We start from the raw sequence: 20,684 nt of genomic DNA on the forward strand, positions 1-20,684 counted from the left end.
CATCCCTGGCTATCTGGCTATCTTTTTAGGATTTCTTTTTTTTTTTTTTTTTTTTTTGAGACTAAGTCTCACCCTGTCACTCAGGCCAGAGTGCAATGTCACGATCTTGGCTTACTGCAGCCTCTGCCTCCTGAGTTCAAGCAATTCTCCTGTCTCAGCCTCCCGAGTAGCTGGGATTACAAGTGTGTGCCAACCATGCCCGGCTAATTTTTTGTATTTTTAGTAGAGACAGGGTTTTACCATGTTGGTCAGGGTGGTCTCGAACTCCTGACGTCAGGTGATCCACCCACCTAGGCCTCCCAATGTGTTGGAAATACAGGCATGAACCGCCACACCTGGCCTTAGGATTTATTTTCTAAAGGTAAATGTATGGTGGGTTAAGGGTGTATGCATTTTAAAGGATTCAAAGGATGGTTGGAGAGCATATTTCCCAATTATTTTCTAGGAAGGTTGTCCCACTAGTCATATATGATATACCCCTAAACTGAGCAGTTGTTCTTTAGCTTTTAGCTTGTGAGATTGAGGATTAAAAGCAGCTAAGATATAATGTGATTAATGATAATAAAAATTCAATAAAACTTTTTAGTTTTTGTGTAATGCAGTAAAATGTTTGATTCCCTTATGGTACCAGAATATATATGAGGAGAAAACAACATATCTTCTATTATTCCTAAAATTTTCTTGACAAAATATTGAGTCATTATGTGTTTTTCTGTTACATCCTAGACAGTACAATGTAGATTATAAACTGGAGACTTACTTGAAGATTGCTAGGCTATATCTGGAGGATGATGATCCAGTCCAGGCGGAGGCTTACATAAATAGAGCATCGTTGCTTCAGAATGAATCAACCAATGAACAATTACAGATACATTATAAGGTAACAGATAAGTTGATTTGGAATTAATTTTGTATTGGAGAATTGTGACATACTAAGATATTCCAGAACATCTGATAGATGCTCTTAAATATTAGAAATTGTTTCTCTGTTTTTTTTTTTTTTTTCAACTCTCGCTTTTTAATTTGTTGCCTAATTGAAACATTTTCCTTCTGTAGGTATGCTATGCACGTGTTCTTGATTATAGAAGAAAATTCATTGAAGCTGCACAAAGGTACAATGAACTCTCTTACAAGACAATAGTCCACGAAAGTGAAAGACTAGAGGCCTTAAAACATGCTTTGCACTGTACGATCTTAGCATCAGCAGGTAAACATGTAATAATTTATACTTAAATGAACAGTTATCTTTGCTTAATAACTTTAGGTTGGTTACTGTTGGAAAATTTAGCAAGGAACTATTCTTCAAAGGGATGTCTTCGTAATACAATTATGGTAAATGTAGTTTAAGTGTTTAAACAAAAACAGAAATAAAATGATTTGTTAAAATAATTTAATATGCTCATATCAGTCTATTATGCATATGTGTTAAGAATAGTTAAAAGAGGGCTGGGTGCGGTGGCTCACACCTGTAACGGATCACGAGGTCAGGAGATTGAGACCAGCCTGGCTAACACAGTGAAACCCCGTCTCTACTAAAAATACAAAAAATTAGCCGGGCATGGTGGCGGGCGCCTGTAGTCCCAGCTACTCAGGAGACTGAGGCAGGAGAATGGTGTGAATCCAGGAGGTGGAGCTTGCAGTGAGCTGAGATCGCGCCCCTGCACTTCACCGCGGGTGACAGAGCAAGACTCCGTCTCAAAAAAAAAAAAAAAAAAGAATAGTTAAAAGAGATAATGTAAAGTTCTAAAATTTCACTAAAGAAGTGGATATCAACTTAATTAAGTGAGAATTGTGCAGAGTGAAACAAAAATTAAAATCTGTAGATTGATGAAATGATAATTAATACACTGCTTTTGATTTTTTTTTTTAACCTTCAAGCCTCAGTTTTAGACCTGACATCCTTTTCTTCAATACATGTAACAAATATTGTTTGTTCTTTTTACTGAATTATAGCATGTAAATCACTTATGAAGTAGAATGAGTGTTAAGAGGAAATGCTAATTCTAAACCATAGCTTTTCTTAAATCACTCTATCACCCAGGCTGGAGTGCAGTGGCGCAGTCACTACTCACTGCAGCCTCAACCTCCTGGGCTCAAGTGATCCTCCCACCTCAGCCTCCCAAGTAGCTGGGACTACAGGTGCACACCACCATGCCTGGCTAAATTTTTTGTATTTTTCTAGAGATGGGGTTTCTCCATGTTGCCCAGTCTGGTCTTGAGCTCCTGGGCTCATGTGATCCACCTGCCTTGGCTTCCCAAAGTGCTGAGATTACAGGTGTGAGCCACCACACCCATCCCATTTTATTCTTTATAGACTAGTAATCTTATTTATTTTATTTTTTGTTATTGAAAAGGCAGTACATGAACATGGTACTGCTTCTTTTTCTAAAGAACTTTTACTGGTTTCTTACATTTCTTTCAATACAAATGGTAGCATATACACACTTTTGCAACTTGCCTTTTTATTGTAACTGTATACATCATTGTGATCTTTACATGTCAGTACATATAACTCATTCTTTTTGATTTTCTGTTGTCTGGCTTTATCATAATTCATTTAGTCAATCACAACACTATAGTGATTATGCACATGTATATGTATAGGTTAACTTTCTGGATTCAAAGGTACATACTTTTGAATTTTTGATAGACGTTACACATTGCCCTGTACTATTACACTCTAAACAAAAATATTCATGAGCACCTGATTTCTTACACAGATATTACCACATTCTTTTATCTTTTCTGATCCGGTAGATGAAAAACCATATCTCACTTTAATTTTAATTTGTATTTACAAAAGCTCTTGAGCATTTTTTGTATGTTTAAAAACATTGTTGAAAAATCTGTATTTCTTTATTAAGTGAATTATACATTTATGTTGATTGGCCATTTTTTGAGTTGTTTGTCCTTTCTTGGTGACTTGTGAAAGCTCTTTAGATATAAAGGAAAATTAAAATTTTTCCTAACTTGTCATCTTTTTGGTTTTGTTTATGACATTTTTCCCATGCAGAACCTTTTAATGTTTACTTAATTACATTTATTAATCTTTCTTTAATGGCTTCTAAGTTTTGTTGACTTGCTTAGAAAAGTCTTCCCTACTCTGAAATTATATGTCATTTTAAATCCCTCCATGTTTTCTTTCAGTACTTTAGGTTCTCAAATTTCTTGGTGTCAGGACCCCTTTACACTCTGAAAAAGTATTGAGAACCCAAAAGCTCTTGTTTATGTAGATTCTATCTACTGATTATTAGAAATTAAATGAGTAATTTAAGATAATTTATTAATTTATTTTAAAGTAGCAATAATAGACCCTTTACATGTAAACATAAATGACATACTTTTATGAAAAACAATTATATTTTTCTAAGCAAAAAATGTTACTGGGAATGGAATTGTTTTGCATTTAAAAAAATTTTTTTTTTCCAGACAGAGTCTGGCTCTGATGCCCAGGCTGGAGTGCAGTGGCGCAATCTTGGCTCACTGCAAGCTCAGCCTCCTGGGTTCATGCCATTCTCCTGCCTCAGCCTCCCGAGTAGCTGGGACTACAGCTGCCCGCCACCGCGCCTGGCTAATTTTTTGTATTTTTTAGGAGAGACTGGGTTTCACCATATTAGCCAGGATGGTCTCGATCTCCTGACCTTGTGATCCGCCCGCCTTGGCCTCCCAAAGTGCTGGGAGTACAGGTGTGAGCCACCGCGCCTGACCGAAACAGCTCAATTCTTATAGGCACTTCCGCATTCACTCCGTTTGAATAGGTTATTTTAGTTAAAGTATATGAAGAAAATTCAGCCTCACACAGATGTGTAGCTGGAAAAGACAAGCACATTTTAATCTCATTTTCAGGTAATTGTGGATATTCTTTGATACTATGCTTGACAGATGGTATAGTTTCTTACAGATTAGTTGCAATGTGGAATCTGAAACCATATCAATAAGCTTTTTGCATTATATGACATTAAAAATTCTGTTTTCTACTTCCTTTTACATAATAAGTTAGCATCCATTAAGAATCCCTGCTTGGGGCCGGGGGCGGTGGCTCACGCCTGTAATCCCAGCACTTTGGGAGGCCGAGGTGGGCGGATCACCTGAGGTTGTGAGTTTGAGACCAGCCTGACCAACATGGAGAAACCTCGTTTCTACTAAAAATACAAAATTAGCTGGGCGTGGTGGTACATGCCTGTAATCCCAGCTACTCGGGAGGCTGAGGCAGGAGGATCACTTCAACCCGGGAGGCGGAGGTTGCAGTGAGCCGAGATCGCGGCATTGCACTCCAGCCAGGGCAACAAGAGCGAAACTCCGTCTCAAAAAATTAAAAAAAATAATAATAGTAATAATGCTTGCTTGGGTCATTCATTACATTGTATGTTACAAAATGGTGATTTGCTCATTCTATTCTTCTGCATGAACTTTTTTCTTCCTTTTTTTACTTTTATTTTGAACTTTTTACTTTGTACTTTTTTTCTGCTTATTTTCTGTTAGTATGATATGCACACAGGAAAAGTACACATATGAAAAGTATACAGCTTGATGAATTTTCACAAGCTGAACACCTCCATGTAACAAGCATCCAGAACAAGAAACAAGATGTTACCAACACTCCGCCTTCTTTATGCTTTCTTCAAATCACTAGCCCCAACTCCTAACCCTACAAGAATAATCACTAGTATATATTAGCCTTCTTATTTTTTTTTATATAAATGAAATCATATAGTGTATTCATTCTTCTTTTGCTCAATTTTATGAAGTTTATCCATGGCTATGTGTATTTGTACTTTCTTCATTTTCCTTGTTATATAGTATTTCATTGTATGACTATACCACAATTCATTTATCCTAATTTCTTATTGGCTGCTAGGAATAGTACTGCTATGAACATTCTTGTATATTTGACACAGCTTTTTATTTATTCAGCGTATGACAATCAATTAACAATTGTTACTCTTTTTGATGTTCAAATTGTTCCTCAAACATGACTAGGTTATGCCTTCTTTTGTTTTTTTTTTAATGGAGATGAGGTCTTGCTAATGTTGGCTAGGGTAGTCTGGCCTCAAGCAATCCCTCCATCTTGGTCTCTCAAAGTGCTGGGATTATAGGCATGAGCCACTGTGCCTGGCCAGTTATGTCTTTTTGACATGGCCCCATTAACCTTTGAATACTTCCCTGCGAATTAGCAGAAAAAGGTGACTTGGATTTATCTTGTATTTTGCCTGCCTCAGACTTGAAATCAGCTATTTTTCAAGGATCCCTAGTTCTTTTTAATGGGCTACCAAGATTTGGACATTAGATATGCTCATTGCTTCTGGGTGTCATTGTGGTTAGGCTCTTTTGGTATAAAGAACTAGAAATATATTTAAAAAGAAAAAGGTTGTTGATAGGATCATTTTCGTGAGTTTGATTTTTTTAATGTTATCAGTTGTCACTAAAGTTCCTTGAAAATATAAATTGAAATTATGAATATTAAGTCTCCCTATCAGATAAATATTTTTTCACCTTTCATAAATTTTTTTATTAATGAAATAATGAATGTTTATTGTAGAAGTACAAATAAGAAAAGGAAAATAGAAATCACCTGTTCTTCCAACCGCTTGTAACATTTTGGCCTGAAATTCTTCATGTATGACTATATAGTTGCTCTTCTTTATCTGTGGATTCCATGTTTCTGAATTATCCTCCTTGCTAAAATTTATTCATAACCCCAAAGTCAATACTTGCAGCACTTCCACTGTCATTTGCAGACATGTGCAGGGTGGCAAAACATTTGAATGTCCTGGCATGTTTCCACCTGAGGTTGAACATGTAGATTCCCTGCTTGTTTTTTTACTTTTATACCGTACACAAATATCCTTTTCTTTTTTTTTTTTTTGAGACGGAGTCTCGCTCTGTCGCCCAGACTGGAGTGCAGTGGCCGGATCTCAGCTCACTGCAAGCTCCGCCTCCCGGGTTTACGCTATTCTCCTGCCTCAGCCTCCCAAGTAGCTGGGACTACAGGCGCCAGCCACCTCGCCCGGCTAGTTTTTTGTATTTTTTAGTAGAGACGGGGTTTCACCGTGTTAGCCAGGATGGTCTCGATCTCCTGACCTCGTGATCCGCCCGTCTCGGCCTCCCAAAGTGCTAGGATTACAGGCTTGAGCCACCGCGCCCGGCCACAAATATCCTTTTCATGGTCTGTTTAAGATCATGTTTTTCACACTTTTGTTCTGTTTTCAGTGATTTTGCTGTTTACAATGGCACGCAGCCATAGTGCTCTCTGGGGAGTGGTCTTAAGTGCCCTATGGAGAAAATACGTGTGTTAGATAGCTTCATTTAGGTGTGATTTATAGTGTTGGCCATGAGTTCAATGTTAATGAATCAACAATATATATATATTAAATAGGATGTCTCTAAACAGAAACACACATAAAACAAGGTTACAGATTAATTCCTTGATGAAAATGTTGTGACCAGATGCTCACAGGAACCTAACCTTTATTCCCATAGGAGCAGCAGTTTAGTACTTGATAATTCAGTGTCGTCAGTGACTGCAGACCATGATTACCATGAATAATGAGTACTGGCTGTATATTTAGTAGACAAAAATGAGGTCATAAGATAGATTTTTTTTTTCCCTAAAGAAACATTGTGAAAATAACATTGTGAAATTTGATGCTCATTTATTTCTCTTAGGACAGCAGCGTTCTCGGATGCTAGCTACTCTTTTTAAGGATGAAAGGTGCCAGCAACTTGCTGCCTATGGGATCCTAGAGAAAATGTACCTAGATAGGATCATCAGAGGAAATCAGCTTCAAGAATTTGCCGCCATGCTGATGCCTCACCAAAAAGCAACTACAGCTGATGGTAATGATCATGGCTTATGTGTATATGGTAGTCAGTGTTTAGGTACAGACTAGTGAACATCATGTTAAATTAGAAGCATCTTGCTGTCTTTTAATAATAATTCTATATAACACCTCCTCATAAAAAAAGAGGAATTATTTTTATTTTTTTATTTTTATTTTTTAAATTAAAAAAAATTTTTTTTTTTATTTTATTTTGAGATGGAGTCTTGCTCTGTCTCCCAGGCTAGAGTAGTGCAGTGGCCAGGTGACGTAATCTTGGCTCACTGTAAGCTTCGCCTCCTGGATTCATACCGTTCTCCTGCCTCAGCCTCCTGAGTAGCTGGGACTACACCTGCCACCATGCCCGGCTAATTTTTTCATATTTTTAGTAGAGACGGGGTTTCACCATGTTAGCCAGGATGGTCTCAATCTCCTGACCTCATGATCCACCCACCTTGGCCTCCCAAAGTGCTGGGATTACAGGCGTGAGCCACCACGCCTGGCCTATTTTTTATTTTTTTTGAGAGAGAGTTTTACTCTTGTTGCCCAGGCTGGAGTGCAATGGCGCAATCTCGGTTTACCACAACCTCTGCCTCCTGGGTTCTAGTGATTCCCCTACCTCGGCCTCCCAAGTAGCTGGGATTACAGGCATGCGCCACCACACCCGGCTAATTTTGTAATTTTAGTAGAGATGGAGTTTCTCCATGTTGCTCAGGCTGATCTCGAACTCCCGACCTCAGGTGATTCGCCTGCCTCAGCCTCCCAAAGTGATGAGATTACAGGCGTGAGCCACAGTGCCCAGCGATACAGTCCTTTTAACTGGGTATACTGCTGTACTGCTTAAAAATATATATATTATGGCTGGGCATGGTGGCTCATGCCTGTAATCCCAGCACTTTGGGAGGCTAAGGCGGGAGGATCACTTGAGCCTGGGAGTTTCAGACCAACCTGTGCAACATAGTGAGGCCTTATCTCTACAAAATGTAAAGAAAAACAGCTAGGGATGGTGGTACATGCCTGTGGTTCTAGCTACTTGGGAGGCTGAGGTGGGAGGATTGGTTGAGCCCAGGAGGTCAAAGTTACAGTGAGCCGTGATTGCCCCATGGCACTCCAGTTTCAGTGACAGTGTATGACGTTGTTAAAAAAAATTGTGATAAAATATATATAACATAAAAATCACCATTTTAACATGTGCAGTTCTGTGGCATTAAGTACTTTCACATTGTTGTGCAACCATCACCGACATCCATCTCCAGAACTTTTACATTTTCCCAAACTAAAACTCTGTACCTATTAAACAATAACTCCTTATTCTTGCCTCCCCTCTGCCTGCTGTACTACTTTTTGACATGGGATAGACTGGGAGAAGAACAGACTGAGGAGAGAAGTTTTTCTTTTTTCTTTTGTTAGTTATAGTTGTGCTCTGTTGTCCAGGTTAGAGTGCACTGGGGCAATCATGGCTCACTGCAGCCTAAAACAAAGTAATTGGGACTGCAGGTGCCCACCACCATGCCCGGTTAATGTTTTAATTTTTTGTAGAGTTAGGGTCTCACTATGTTGCCCAGGCTAGTCTTGAACTCCTGGCCTCAAACAGTTCTCCCACCTCAGCCTTCCAAAGCACTGGGATTACAGACATGAGCCACTGTGCCTGGCTAAGCAGTCCTTTTTTTTTTTTTTTACTTTTTGAGACAGGGACTCACTCTTTTGCCGAGGCTGGGGCTGGCATGATGCCATAGCTCACTGCAGCCTCAACCTCTTGGGCTCAAATGATCCTTCCACCTACCTCCACCTCCCCAGAAGCTTAGGCATGTACCTCCACACCTTGCTAATTTTTAAATTTTTTTGTAGAGGCAGGGTGTCTCCATGTTGCCCAGGCTGGTCTTGAACTCCTGGGCTCAAGTAGTCCTCCCGTCTTGGCTTCCCAAAGTGCTGGGATTATAGGGGTAAGCCACTGCACCTGCCTGCTTTTTTGGAGGTATTAAATTTGAGATATTTATAAAATTAATGGATTGGATATTTAGGTAGTTGGCTGTATAAGTCTGAATTCAAAAGGGAGATTTAGATTACAGATATGTGTCTGATCATTATCAGCATTTTGATGGTAGGATAAAAAGAGAAGAAGGTGCAAAATTAAGCCCTCTAATATTTGAGAGAAGAAAAAGGAGGAGGAACCAGCACGGTAATCTGGGAGATAGGAGTTAAGTGAAAAACTAGCAGATCGCGGGTGGAATTCTGGAAAAGGAGAAGGTGAGGCACTGTAAGAAACAGGGGTTCTCAGAATACTTCCCTTGAAGTCTCCAAGTATATTTTGTCCCCTGCACTCATTACAGTAGTTAAATGTTCAGCAGAAATATGTAAGCATGGGGTGAGCCCAGTGGTCTAATCACATTCAAAGTAGGACCTTGGGTCCAGAACATTATCAGATACTGTATGACCTCACTGAAAAGAGGATTCTATGCCTGATCCCTCAGCCTGGTCCTGGGTCTGGATCTGGATATTTCTCACATTTGCCTTGGTTTGATGCTCGTGGAGTGCCCACAAGAATAGAGATCACTTTATGAAGCTTGCAGAACAGGTTGCATAATTGTTGTGCTGCTGCTTGCTAGTAAAAGTTTATGCTTGTAGAAAGAAAAGTTAATGGGCCAGGCGCCATAACTAATGCCTGTAATCACAGCACATTGGGAGGCCCAGGTGGGAGCATCACTTGAGGCCAGGTGAGACCTGCCTGGCCAACATGATGAAACCTCGTCCCTACTAAAAATACAAAAAATTAGCCAGGTGTGGTGGTGCACACCTGTAGTCCTAGCTACTCAGGAGATTTAGGCATGAGAATTGCTTGAACCTGGGAGACAGAGGTTGCAGTGAGCAGAGATTGTGCCACTGCACTCCAGTCTGGGCAACAGAATGAAATTCTGTCTCAAAAAAAAAAGTTAATGAATTTGATAGCCTAAAGAAGCAAGATTCCAAATCCAAAGCATTAGATCTATTTACTTAATAATTACTTGCCAATCATTCATTTGCTAAGTGTTATTTTTATTTAATTGTACATTAATGAAACTACATCATATATTGGCTACTTTTAAAATTTTGATCAGAGAAATTAAATTTGATCAGAGTTATTACATGCCTGGAAATTTTCAGAAAAAATGATGCATCTTTTTAGAGTATAAAACTGGTTTCAAACTTGTAACTGTCTTATTTATGTTTAAGGTTCCAGCATCTTGGACAGAGCTGTTATTGAACACAATTTGTTGTCTGCAAGCAAATTATATAATAATATTACCTTTGAAGAACTTGGAGCTCTTTTAGAGATCCCTGCAGCTAAGGTATCTTCTTGATTCCAATACATTTTAAAAACAGTTAAGAGGTGAAACCATTAAAATAATGAGAAAATAAAATAAATGTTGGAAACAACAAGAAAATACATGTTGGAAACAACATTTGTTATCTTCCAACAAGATAAATGTTGGAAACAACAACAGAATTACACCTAAAAGCCACAAGTAAATGTAAATAAATTCTTTAGAAGTTAAAGTAGGCCTAGTGTGTTTAGTGGAATTCTCTTAGTGTTTTTGGTGTTTTAAATTGTGTTTTGTGATCAAGTGACCTAGAATAGAAATCTTTCAGGAGTTTCAGGTTATGACACCCATTTTCTGAGAATGTCTTTGTTTGGTGTCTGTTTAAATCTACTTTATAGTGGTTTTTGACTGCTGACTAAGATTTTGATACATGCCTTACTTTTTTGTGGCCTAGATTGACTCAAAGTTTAAATATTTCATCTTTTTGAGAGAATGATATGGTAATGCTCCAGGCTATTCTGTTGTAGCTTCTATGCTTGGATTTAACTTAAGAAATTGACTGACTTCCTAGGGAGTGTAATTTTATTGTTTGTTTTAAGTTTTGGTTGATTATATATAAATTCCGACAAAGTACCAATGACATTTAGAGAGTATTGCAGGTATCATTTACAAAATATTCTCTTGATTTTAAATAAAATTAAGCAATCAACCTTACTTTTAGCTAATTTGTAAACCTTAAAGTCATGCAGTTATGGGTCACATCCCTTTTTCTCTGGCAGTGAAATTTTTTGTCTGTTTATTTGGTTTTTTTTTTGTTTATTTTTAGAGACAGGCTCTTGCTCTGTCACCCAGGCTGGAGTGCAGTGGCACGATCATAGCTTACTGCTGCTTCAGACTCGTGGGTTCAAGCAATCTTCCTGCCTCAGACTCCCAAGTAGCTGGTACTACAATTATGCATCACCACGCCTGGCTAATGTTTTTGTTTGTTTGTTTTCCCCCAAGACGGGCTCTAGCTCTGTTGCCCAGGCTGGAGTGTAGTGGTGTAATCTCGGTTCACTGCAACCTCTGCCTCCCAGGTTCAGGCAATTCTCTTACCTAAGCCTCCTGAGTAGCTGAGATTACACCACCACACCTAGCTAATTTTTGTATTTTTAGTAGAGATGGGGTTTCACTGTGTTGGCCAGGCTGATCTCAGATTTCTGACGTTGTGATCCACCAGCCTCAGCCTCCCAAAGTGCTGAGATTGCAAGTGTGAGTCACCACGCCCAGCCTTTTTTTTTTTTTTTTTTTTTTTTTAAAGAAACAGGGTCTTGCTGTGTTGCCCAGGCTAGTCTTGAACTCCTGGTCCCAAGTGATCCTCCTACCTCGGCCTCCCAAAGTGCTGGGATTACAGGCATGAGCCATTGTGCCTGGCCTGGCAATGAACTTTTAATTAGAATTTTCTAACAATTCCTTTACTTGTATACATTCAATACACAGTAAAGGAAGAACAATTTGGGAGTCAAGGTTTAAGTTACCATTAAAAGAGACTTTCTTCTTGAGGCTTTAAGGTATGATCTCTTGCTGAGACTATTGGAGGTGAATATATTTTTAACAATAAATGCTAGTCATAGTCTATTCAGGACTGATAGGATTGATTGTGAAGATGGTCAAAATTAATAAATGACCAGGTCACAATCCAGTTTGCTTATGCACAGTAAACATTAAGTATGTCTTCAGGAATTAGGTAGCAGAATTTTTGCTTTCTTTTAATTGTCTTTTAAACCCTTTCAATTTATATTGGAATTTCACCATCTACCTTTCAATTTTTAGAGAGTTTCTGGGGTAGCAAATACTGTGGAAATTGAAATAAAATAAGAAAAACTAGTTTGTTTGGGTTTTTTTGAGATGTGGATCCCAGTAAGAAGAAAAATTGATAGTTTGCTTTTGAGCAGAAGAGAAAATGGTAAAGTTATATTCTTGTCCAAAATCTCACAAGAAAAACAGATCCCAGTTAACTTAAAATAATGGCTTATGCACAGCAAGAACTGGGAAATAGCCAGATTTACAGGATTTACTCTTCTAGTGACAGATTAACATATATGTAAAGTTTAGTGATGGTAGTTAAACCAGAAGCTTTCAGTTCTCTTATCATATGTGAATAACTAAAAGATATGATAAAGTTTCAGAGAGTTTTTTTTTTCCCCCAATAGGCGGAAAAGATAGCATCTCAAATGATAACAGAAGGACGTATGAATGGATTTATTGACCAGATTGATGGAATAGTTCATTTTGAAAGTAAGAGGTTTTGTGTATTTCTGTCATAATGAAATAGCAGTGAACTGTTGTTATATTTATGATTAAAACATGCTGGACAGTTTCCTTTGACTCAGAATCTTATTACTAGAATGAGCTTATTTCCCAAAGAAATAATTTAAAATAATTTTTAAGAAGTTATATTCATGAGGCTGGGCATGGTAGCTCATGCCTGTAATCCCAGCACTTTGGGAGGCCGAGACAGGCGGATTACTTGAGGTCAGGAGTTTGAGATCAGCCTGGCCAACACGGTGAAACCCTGTCTCTACTAAAAATATAAAAATTAGCCAGGTGTGGTGGCAGGCACCTGTAGTCCCAGCTACTCAGGAGGCTGAGGCAGGAGAATTGCTTGAACCCAGGAGGCAGAGGTTGCAATGAGCCAAAATTGCAGCACTACACTCCAACCTGGGTGACAAAGCGAGACTCTGTCTCAAAAAAAAAAAAAAAAAAAAAAAAAAAAATTATATTCATGAACGTACTTACTGCAGGATTTTCTATGTTAAGGAAAAATTTGAAACTCAAATTGTTGTATCAGTTCATTCATTTATGCATCAAATATTTATTGACCACATAGCAGGCATGTATCAGGCATATGGAAATGACAGTTGCATTTCCTATTCAGCAGCTCATTAAACTAATGGAGGCAGACAGGTAAGTGGATCCCTTGACTTTTTCATTGTCTAATACCTTCTCAGCTCCTTATTCCCACCTCATTTATACCCTGGACCTTACTGTACCCAGAACTGTTCGACTTGTAAAATTTTTATTTGAAATATCTCACTCTGGCCATAACCTTTTTCTTGTTTCTCTAGTGGTCTGTGGTCTGTCTCCGTTACTCCCAGTTCAGTTCTTCCTTGACCTTGTTGGAGTTTCTGGTCCATTGACTCTTCTGTTTTCTTCCAGTTAGCATAATGTTTTTTGTGCTGGAGGAGAGTCAGGCATCAGACAGGCTGATACTTCTCTAAAGTCAAGGTCACAGGTCCTCAGCACTACATAGGATTCATGGTACATTTCTCTAGTCCACTCCTTTTCCTACTTTGCAATGGCTATTTCAGTTTTGGTTTTTCTTAAATTTCTGACTTTTCTCTCCATTTACTCTCAGTAGAAAATCTTGTTTCCCATTTCAGAGGGGAAAAAAGCCATCAGTATGAAGTATTTTGATTTTTTTTTTTTAGTTTTTTAATTTTTTCTCTGATTCAATTTGATATTTTAACTTCTTTATCAGATGTAGAAACACTTTAATTTTAGATGTAGATGTGAATCTTTTTCTTCCTTCGTGTTTTACTGCGAATGGTTCCTGTCACCCTGTCTGGTTCTTCCACTCGGGCTTTGGACCTTTTCTCTGATCCTTTCCGTCTCCCCTCCCACCAAAAAACACTGGTTTAGGAACCTGAGGTTAGCAGTTACTTTTGTCTGGTTTTATCCTTTTTTCTACTGGCTTCTTTCCATCAATATTTACACATCCTCAGGACTCCCCATTTTAATGAAAATCCTTATATCTTCCAAATCTCATCTTGACTTTTCAACATATCAAATAATGTTGATCTCTCACTACTTTTTGAACCTTCTCCCCACCACCACAGCATTGACTTTTGTCATCTCTTCCATCCGATTCTACTTTTCCTCTTATATCTCCAGCTATCCTTCATAGTCATCTTTGTAGAATCTGTAGTACCTTTAAATTTAAATACTAGTTACTTAGGACTTAATCCTAGACCGTTCCCCACTTATGCTACTGAATTTCCATGGATAATCTCATCTATTTCTTTTGATTCAGTTACTGTCTCTGTGTAGACAATGCCTACATTTACCTTTCTAGGGTGAATCTTCTAAGTCCTAGCCCCATGGTTCTAGTTTACTACTCAGGTGTTTCTACCTGATTGCTTCGGCATCTTAGCATTAACATATCAAAAACTGAATTTATTATCTTCCCTTCTTATGTGTCCCCCACGACTAACCAACCAGCCATCCCAAAACTGCATTGTTAGCTTTCTCCAATATTCCTTATCCTTGGGCTCAAACCATCCTCCTGCCTCAACCTCCTAAATCTCTGACGTGCTGGGGACTACAAGTGTGAGCCATTGAACCGGGTCCTTTTCTTCATTTCTTACTATCACCAACCTGTTCTGAACCCTACTATTATAACCTCTCCAGGTGTTGAGAAATAACCTCTTTCTTTCTCGTATCTACAATTGCTCCTTTCTAGTCCCGTTCCCTAGTACATCTGGAATGATTATTTTCTTTTAAAAAATGCAAACATAAAAAAGAAATAAACAAATGGTTAAATCATGTTATTCTTTTGTTTACGCTCTAATGAATGTCTTCCCCATTGCTTGTAGAACAAAGTTATACAAAGTCTCCCCAAAGCTGGTCCTGGTCCTTTCTAGCTTTCTCTTGCATAAGTCTTCTTTTTATTTTTTTCAGCATTGCAAATTCTTCCCCCATCAAACATTCTGAAATATTCACCCCTTTCCAGCCATCTTCTCTTTGTCCCCTGTCTCAATTTGAATATCCTTAATCAGTAATGATTTTCCTGGCTCTCCAGATTAGATATGGCTTTAAATTATATGTTCTCATGTCAGCCTGAATTTCTTCCTAGCATTAATCTTAGTTATTTTCAGTTGTATAACTCTTTGTCTAAATGTCTGTTTCTGTTTCCAAGCTAAGCTTCCTGGTGATAAGTATTAAGTCTGTCTTATTTTCCATGGTACATCCAACATCTGTTCCAGTGTCTGGCACATTGTAAATGAGAAATAAGTGTTGAATAAACAAACACAGCATATGATGAGTAATATAGCATTTCCCCTTCTGTGCATTAATGTTACTTGTCTGTTTCCTCCCTTCCCTCACAACTCTCCTTCTGGCCTTCCAGTATCAATTTGCTGTAGCTTTTGTTATAATGATTTTTTTTTTTTTTTTTTAAAGAGGTAAGGTCTTGCTCTGTTGCCCAGGCTGAGGTGCAGTGGTATGATCATAGCTCACTGTTGCCTCAAACTCCTGGGCTCAAGCTGTCCTCCTGCTTCAGCCTCTCTAGTAGCTAGGACTACAGGTGTACACCACTGCACCTGGCTAGTTGTTTTTCTTCTTGAGATGGGGTCTTGTGGTATTGCCCAGGCTGGTCTTGAGCTCCTGGCCTCAAGTGATCCTCCTGCCTCAGCCTCCCAAAGTGCTAGGATTATAGGTATGAGCTACTGTGCCTGGCTTTTTTTTTTTTTTTTCCTTTCTGTTTTGAGATGGAGTCTTGCTCCGTTGCAAGACTGGAGTGCAGTGGCACAGTCTCGGCTCACTCCAACCTCCGCCTCTCAGGTTCAAAGGATTCCCCTGCCTCAGCCTCCTGAATAGCTGGGACTATGGGCACATACCACCATACCCAGCTAATTTTTTGTATTTTAGTAGAGACGGGGTTTCACCATGTTGGCCAGGATATACTGGTCTTGATCTCCTGACTTCGTGATCCGCCCGCCTCGGCCTCCCAAAGTGCCGGGATTACAGGCGTGAGCCACTGCGCCTGGCTGATAATTTTATCTGTAATATGTGTCACAAATATTTTTTTCCATTCTGTCAGGTTTTCTTTTTCTTTTTCTTTTTGAGACAGAGTTTCGCTCTTGTTGCCTAGGCTGGAGTACAGTGGCTCAATTTCGGTTCACTGTAACCTCCACCTCCCGGGTCCAAGCGATTCTCCTGCCTCAGCCTCCCAAGTAGTTGGAACTGCAGGCACGCACCACCACGCCCATGCACCACCATGCCCAGCTAATTTTGTATTTTTAGTAGAGATGGGGTTTCTCTATGTTGGTCAGCCTGGTCTTGAACTCCCGACCTCAGGTGATCCACCCACCTCAGCCTCCCAAAGTGCTGGGATTACAGGCATGAGCCACTGCACTGCACCCGGCCGAATTATGTCAGGTTTTCTTCTGGAAGACAAGGCATAACATAAACACATTTTTAAAGTTTTTTGCACTCAAATAGGTCAATGTTTTATTTTATGGCTTTTTAATTTACTGTATTGATTAAGAAAGTCTCTTCTACCTTGGAATAAAACTAGCGTTTTCCTAAAGTTTTCTAGTATTATAGTTTTACATTTAGAAATTTAATCCATCTACAGTTCATTTTTGTGGATAATTTTAGATTATGGTCTAGTTGTTTTTTTCTAGGTGAATAGCCAATTATCCAAGTATCATTTATTAAATAAAACATCCTTTCTGATTAAATTGTGATCTTTGACATATCTGATTAGGTTCCACATATATGTTTGGGTCTATTTCTGTACTCTATTTGGTTCCACTGATCTGCAACAATATGGTAATAAACAAATTTATAATAAACTTTAGTATTGGTAAAGCAACTCCTGCTTCCCACTACTTTTTTTTTGTTAAATTGAAATTCACATGGGCTGGACACAGTGGCCTACGATTGTGACCCCAGTGCTTTGGGAGGTTGAGGTGGAATAATTGCTTGAGCTCAGGAGTTCAAGACTAGCCTAGGCAACATAGCAAGACCCCATTTCTACCGGAGAAAAGAAAAAAAAGAAGAAAATCCACATAATAGAACAGTAGCCATTTTAAAGTAAACAATTCAATGGCCTTTAGTACATTTTCAATGTTGCACAACCTCTATCTCTGTCTAGTTTCACATTTTCATCTTCCCAAAGGAAGCTCTTGCCCTTTAAGCAGTTACTCTCCGTTCCTTCCTTCCCCCAGCTTCTGGCAACCACCAAACCCATCTTCTGTCTCTGGATTTACCTAGCCTGGATAGTTCATATAAATGGAATCATATAATATGTGACATGTGACCTTTTGGCTGATTTCACTCAGCATGGTATCTTTAGGGTTCATCCATGTCATGGCAGGTAATCAGTGCTTCATTCATTTTTTTAGCCAAAGAGCATTCCGTTGGATGGATATACCTCAATTCCACCACTGGTTTTCATTTTCAGAATTATCTTGGCCATTCTCAAACACCAATTTTTTATGCTAACTTTAATAATTTTGGCCTGGTTAGAAAACAAAATAGAAAAAAAGGGGGTTTGTTTTTGGGATTTCTTTAAATTTATTTATTAAAGGAGAAGGATTGATATTTTTATGTTACTGTGTATTTCCACCAGGGAATGTGATTTGTGTCTATTCAAGTTATCTTTTGCCCTTTATTAAGATTTTATAGGTTGCAGCCAGGTGCAGTGGCTCACACCTGTAATCCCAGCACTTTGGGAGGCTGAGGCGGGCAGATCACAAGGTCAAGAGATTGAGACCATCCTGGCCAACCAACATGGTGAAACCCCGTCTCTACTAAAAATACAAAAATTAGCTGGACGTAATGGCATATGCCTGTAGTCCCAGCTACTCAGGAGGCTGAGGCGGGAGAATCCCTTGAACCCGGGAGGCGGAGGTTGCAGTGAGGTGAGATTGCACCACTGCACTCCAGCCCAGGTGACAGTGAGACTCCGTCTCAAAAAAAAAAAAAAAAAGATTTTATAGGTTGCTTTTTCACTAAATCTGTGCCCTTTTTTATAAATTTTGGTGCTGTTTTGAATGGGACATTCCTCTCAATTTTTTATTTCTAACTATATAGTGCTGGTATAGAGAAAATTCTGGTGGATTCAAGATGACTTTTTTTGAGGAGTTTAAATATTAAGATATTTATCTAACTCCAGTCAAGTACGGATTTGAATGTGTAGGTAGACTTGCTTTCCCCAGTAGGTGGCAGTGTCTTATGAATCTGCAAGCCTTGGTGATGAAAAGACAGCCTCAGTCTTTTGTTGTGGTTGAGGTTATGGCTTAGTCGGTTTTATTTCGTTTCACTAGTAGTAGTAATAACATGCATATGTATGTATTTGTTTTGTTTTATACTTTATGCCAGTAATTTGGGTACTTTTGAAATGCTAGAAATTAAAAAAAAGAAAAAACATTTTTCTTAACTGTGTTTAAATAGGTTAGTTTTATTAGCCAAGATTTTTTAGAGGTTTTTTTTTTTTTTTTATACATTTGAGGTGGAGTTTTTCTCTTTTTGCCCCAACTGGAGTGCAGTGGTACGATCTTGGCTCACTGCAACCTCTACCTCCCGGGTTCAAGCGATTCTCCTGTCTCAGCCTCCTGAGTAGCTGGGATTACAGGTGCCTGCCACCACGCCCGGCTAATTTTTGCATTTTTACTTTTCTTTTTTTTTTAATTCTTTACTTTTTCTATTTTTAGTAGAGACAGGGTTTTGCCATGTTGGCCAGGCTGGTCTCAAACTCAGGTGATCTGCCTGTCTCGGCCTCCCGAAGTGCTGGGATTACAGGCGTGAGCCACCATGCCTGGCCTGATTTTTAGACTTTTAAAAGCTAATAAAACTATTGGCTGGACGTGGTGGCTCATGCCTGTAATCCCAGCACTTTGGCAGGCCAAGGCGGGTGGATCACGAGGTCAGGAGTTGGAGACCAGCCCGGCCAAGATGGTGAAACCCTGTCTCTACTAAAAATACAAAAATTAATCAGGCGTGGTGGCAGGTGCCTGTAATCTCAGCTGCTCGGGAGGCTGAGGCAGGAGAATCACTTGAACCCAGGAGGCAGAGGTTGCAGTGAGCCAAGATCATGCCACTGTAGTCTAGCCTGAGTGACAGAGCAAGACTCTATCTCCAAAAAAAAAAAAAAAGTATTTATTGTTTTTATTTTTTAAATAATTTTTTTCTCTTTTTTAGATATTTAAAAGGAACAGGCCTGTTCCAAGAATAGGCATGTAAAAAGTGTATATCTTTTAACTCACAGTTGCTGTGAATACAAAGGAATAATTTTAATTTTGTACATTTTTTTTCTCCTTAGCACGAGAAGCCCTGCCAACGTGGGACAAGCAGATCCAATCACTTTGTTTCCAAGTGAATAACCTTTTGGAGAAAATTAGTCAAACAGCACCAGAATGGACAGCACAAGCCATGGAAGCCCAGATGGCTCAATGAATCCTTGCAGAACTTCTGTGCACATGACATCTTTTTCCATGTTGTGCAGATCAGTTTCACTATCTCCAAAGCATTTGCATCATGACCTTATACATTTCAATCCCTTTTATGCTGGATTCCATTTAAAGAAGACATTATTAGAGCAGGAAGTACAAGCATTTAAAAATATGTAGTTCCCGTATATTTCAGGTTCTCTGTGTATTAAGCTAACTCAGATGTTTTGAAAGCTTTTTCTTTAAACAGAGGTGAAATATCTGTGGCTAAAAAGTTTGAGATTTGTGATAACTTTGTAGTCATGTAAAACTTAAGTGCTTCATGCCTCTCCAAATGTGGTTATTCAATAAATGGAGAAATGAGCCAAATAAAAGTAGTACTTTGTTTTTAGTTAGCGAAGAGTATTTTGTTCCCTTTTCCTTCAACAGACATTGATTTATGCCATATGCTAGAAATACAAAGTTGAGTCATAATGCCTGTTCTCCAGGCGTCCAAAGAGTCAAAGAGCCAAGAGACAGTAAGTTTAATCCTTGTATTTGCTCCAACTACTAGAGCACACAGAGAGTAGCTCTTCATTTAGGAGAGAGAAGTCAGGGAAGGCTCCACAGAGGGTTATTTTAGCTGAGCTTTATAGAAAAACATGGGGAAAGGACTTGAAAAAGTATGTAGGTGACTTTTAGTGTCAGCTCCAACATGTAAAGAGCTTGGAAGTCATCACATCCCTCCTCACAGCAAAATAAAAAAACTGAACAGATTGGAATATCAATGGTTTTTCTTTGATCCATGGAAGAATTAAAGTCACGGGGCAAACCACCACTCAAAACCCTGGAGAGACAGGCAAATACAGAGAATCACAATTGAGGTCAGCTTACTGGGAGAAGAGGCTGCTGGTCAGTGACTGGTAGGAACACTAAAATGGTAACTATTTGGATATTTTCTTAAATGGTAAAAATAAATACATATAAAAAAGTAAAATGGTAACAATGACAGCTACAGTAAACCTCAAATACAGCCCAGCTCCTATCCAAATTAATATAAAGCCTCAGATTAAAAGCCTAGTTACCGGCTGGGCATGGTGGCTCGTGCCTGTAATCTCAGCACTTTGAGAGGCTGAGGCGGGCAGATCACTGACACCAGGAGTTCAAAACCAGCCTGGGCAACATGGCGAAACCCCATCTCTACTAAAAACAGAAAAATTAGCCGAGTGTGATGGTGCACACCTATAATTCCAGCTATTTGGGAGGCTGAGGCAGGAGAATTGCTTGAACCTAGGAGGCAGAGGTTGCAGTGAGCCGAAATTGTGCCACTGCACTCCAGCTGTGGACACAGCAAGACTGTCTCAAAAAAAAAA

The 20,684-nt window shown here is 39.0% G+C and overlaps 1 protein-coding gene across 3 annotated transcripts in view; it reads left to right on the forward strand.

Moving 5' to 3' along the window:
• The window catches only part of COPS4 (COP9 signalosome subunit 4), a 40,892-nt gene extending 20,793 nt beyond the window's left edge, over positions 1-20,099 (forward strand). Inside the window, exons 5-10 of one of the 3 annotated variants that reach the window (XM_031664570.1) lie at positions 727-880; positions 1,057-1,207; positions 6,667-6,837; positions 10,029-10,144; positions 12,310-12,394; positions 19,206-19,727. In XM_031664570.1, coding sequence (XP_031520430.1) covers positions 727-880; positions 1,057-1,207; positions 6,667-6,837; positions 10,029-10,144; positions 12,310-12,394; positions 19,206-19,339 — 811 coding nt within the window. In that variant the 3' untranslated portion in view covers positions 19,340-19,727. Of the gene's footprint in view, positions 1-726; positions 881-1,056; positions 1,208-6,666; positions 6,838-10,028; positions 10,145-12,309; positions 12,395-19,205 lie in introns of all 3 variants that reach the window. The other 2 variants (XM_031664569.1, XM_031664571.1) reach the window with 2 other exon arrangements.
• Positions 20,100-20,684: the final 585 nt, after the last annotated feature.

Source organism: Papio anubis, chromosome 3 (assembly GCF_008728515.1).
Source record: "Papio anubis isolate 15944 chromosome 3, Panubis1.0, whole genome shotgun sequence".
Lineage (NCBI taxonomy): Eukaryota > Metazoa > Chordata > Mammalia > Primates > Cercopithecidae > Papio > Papio anubis.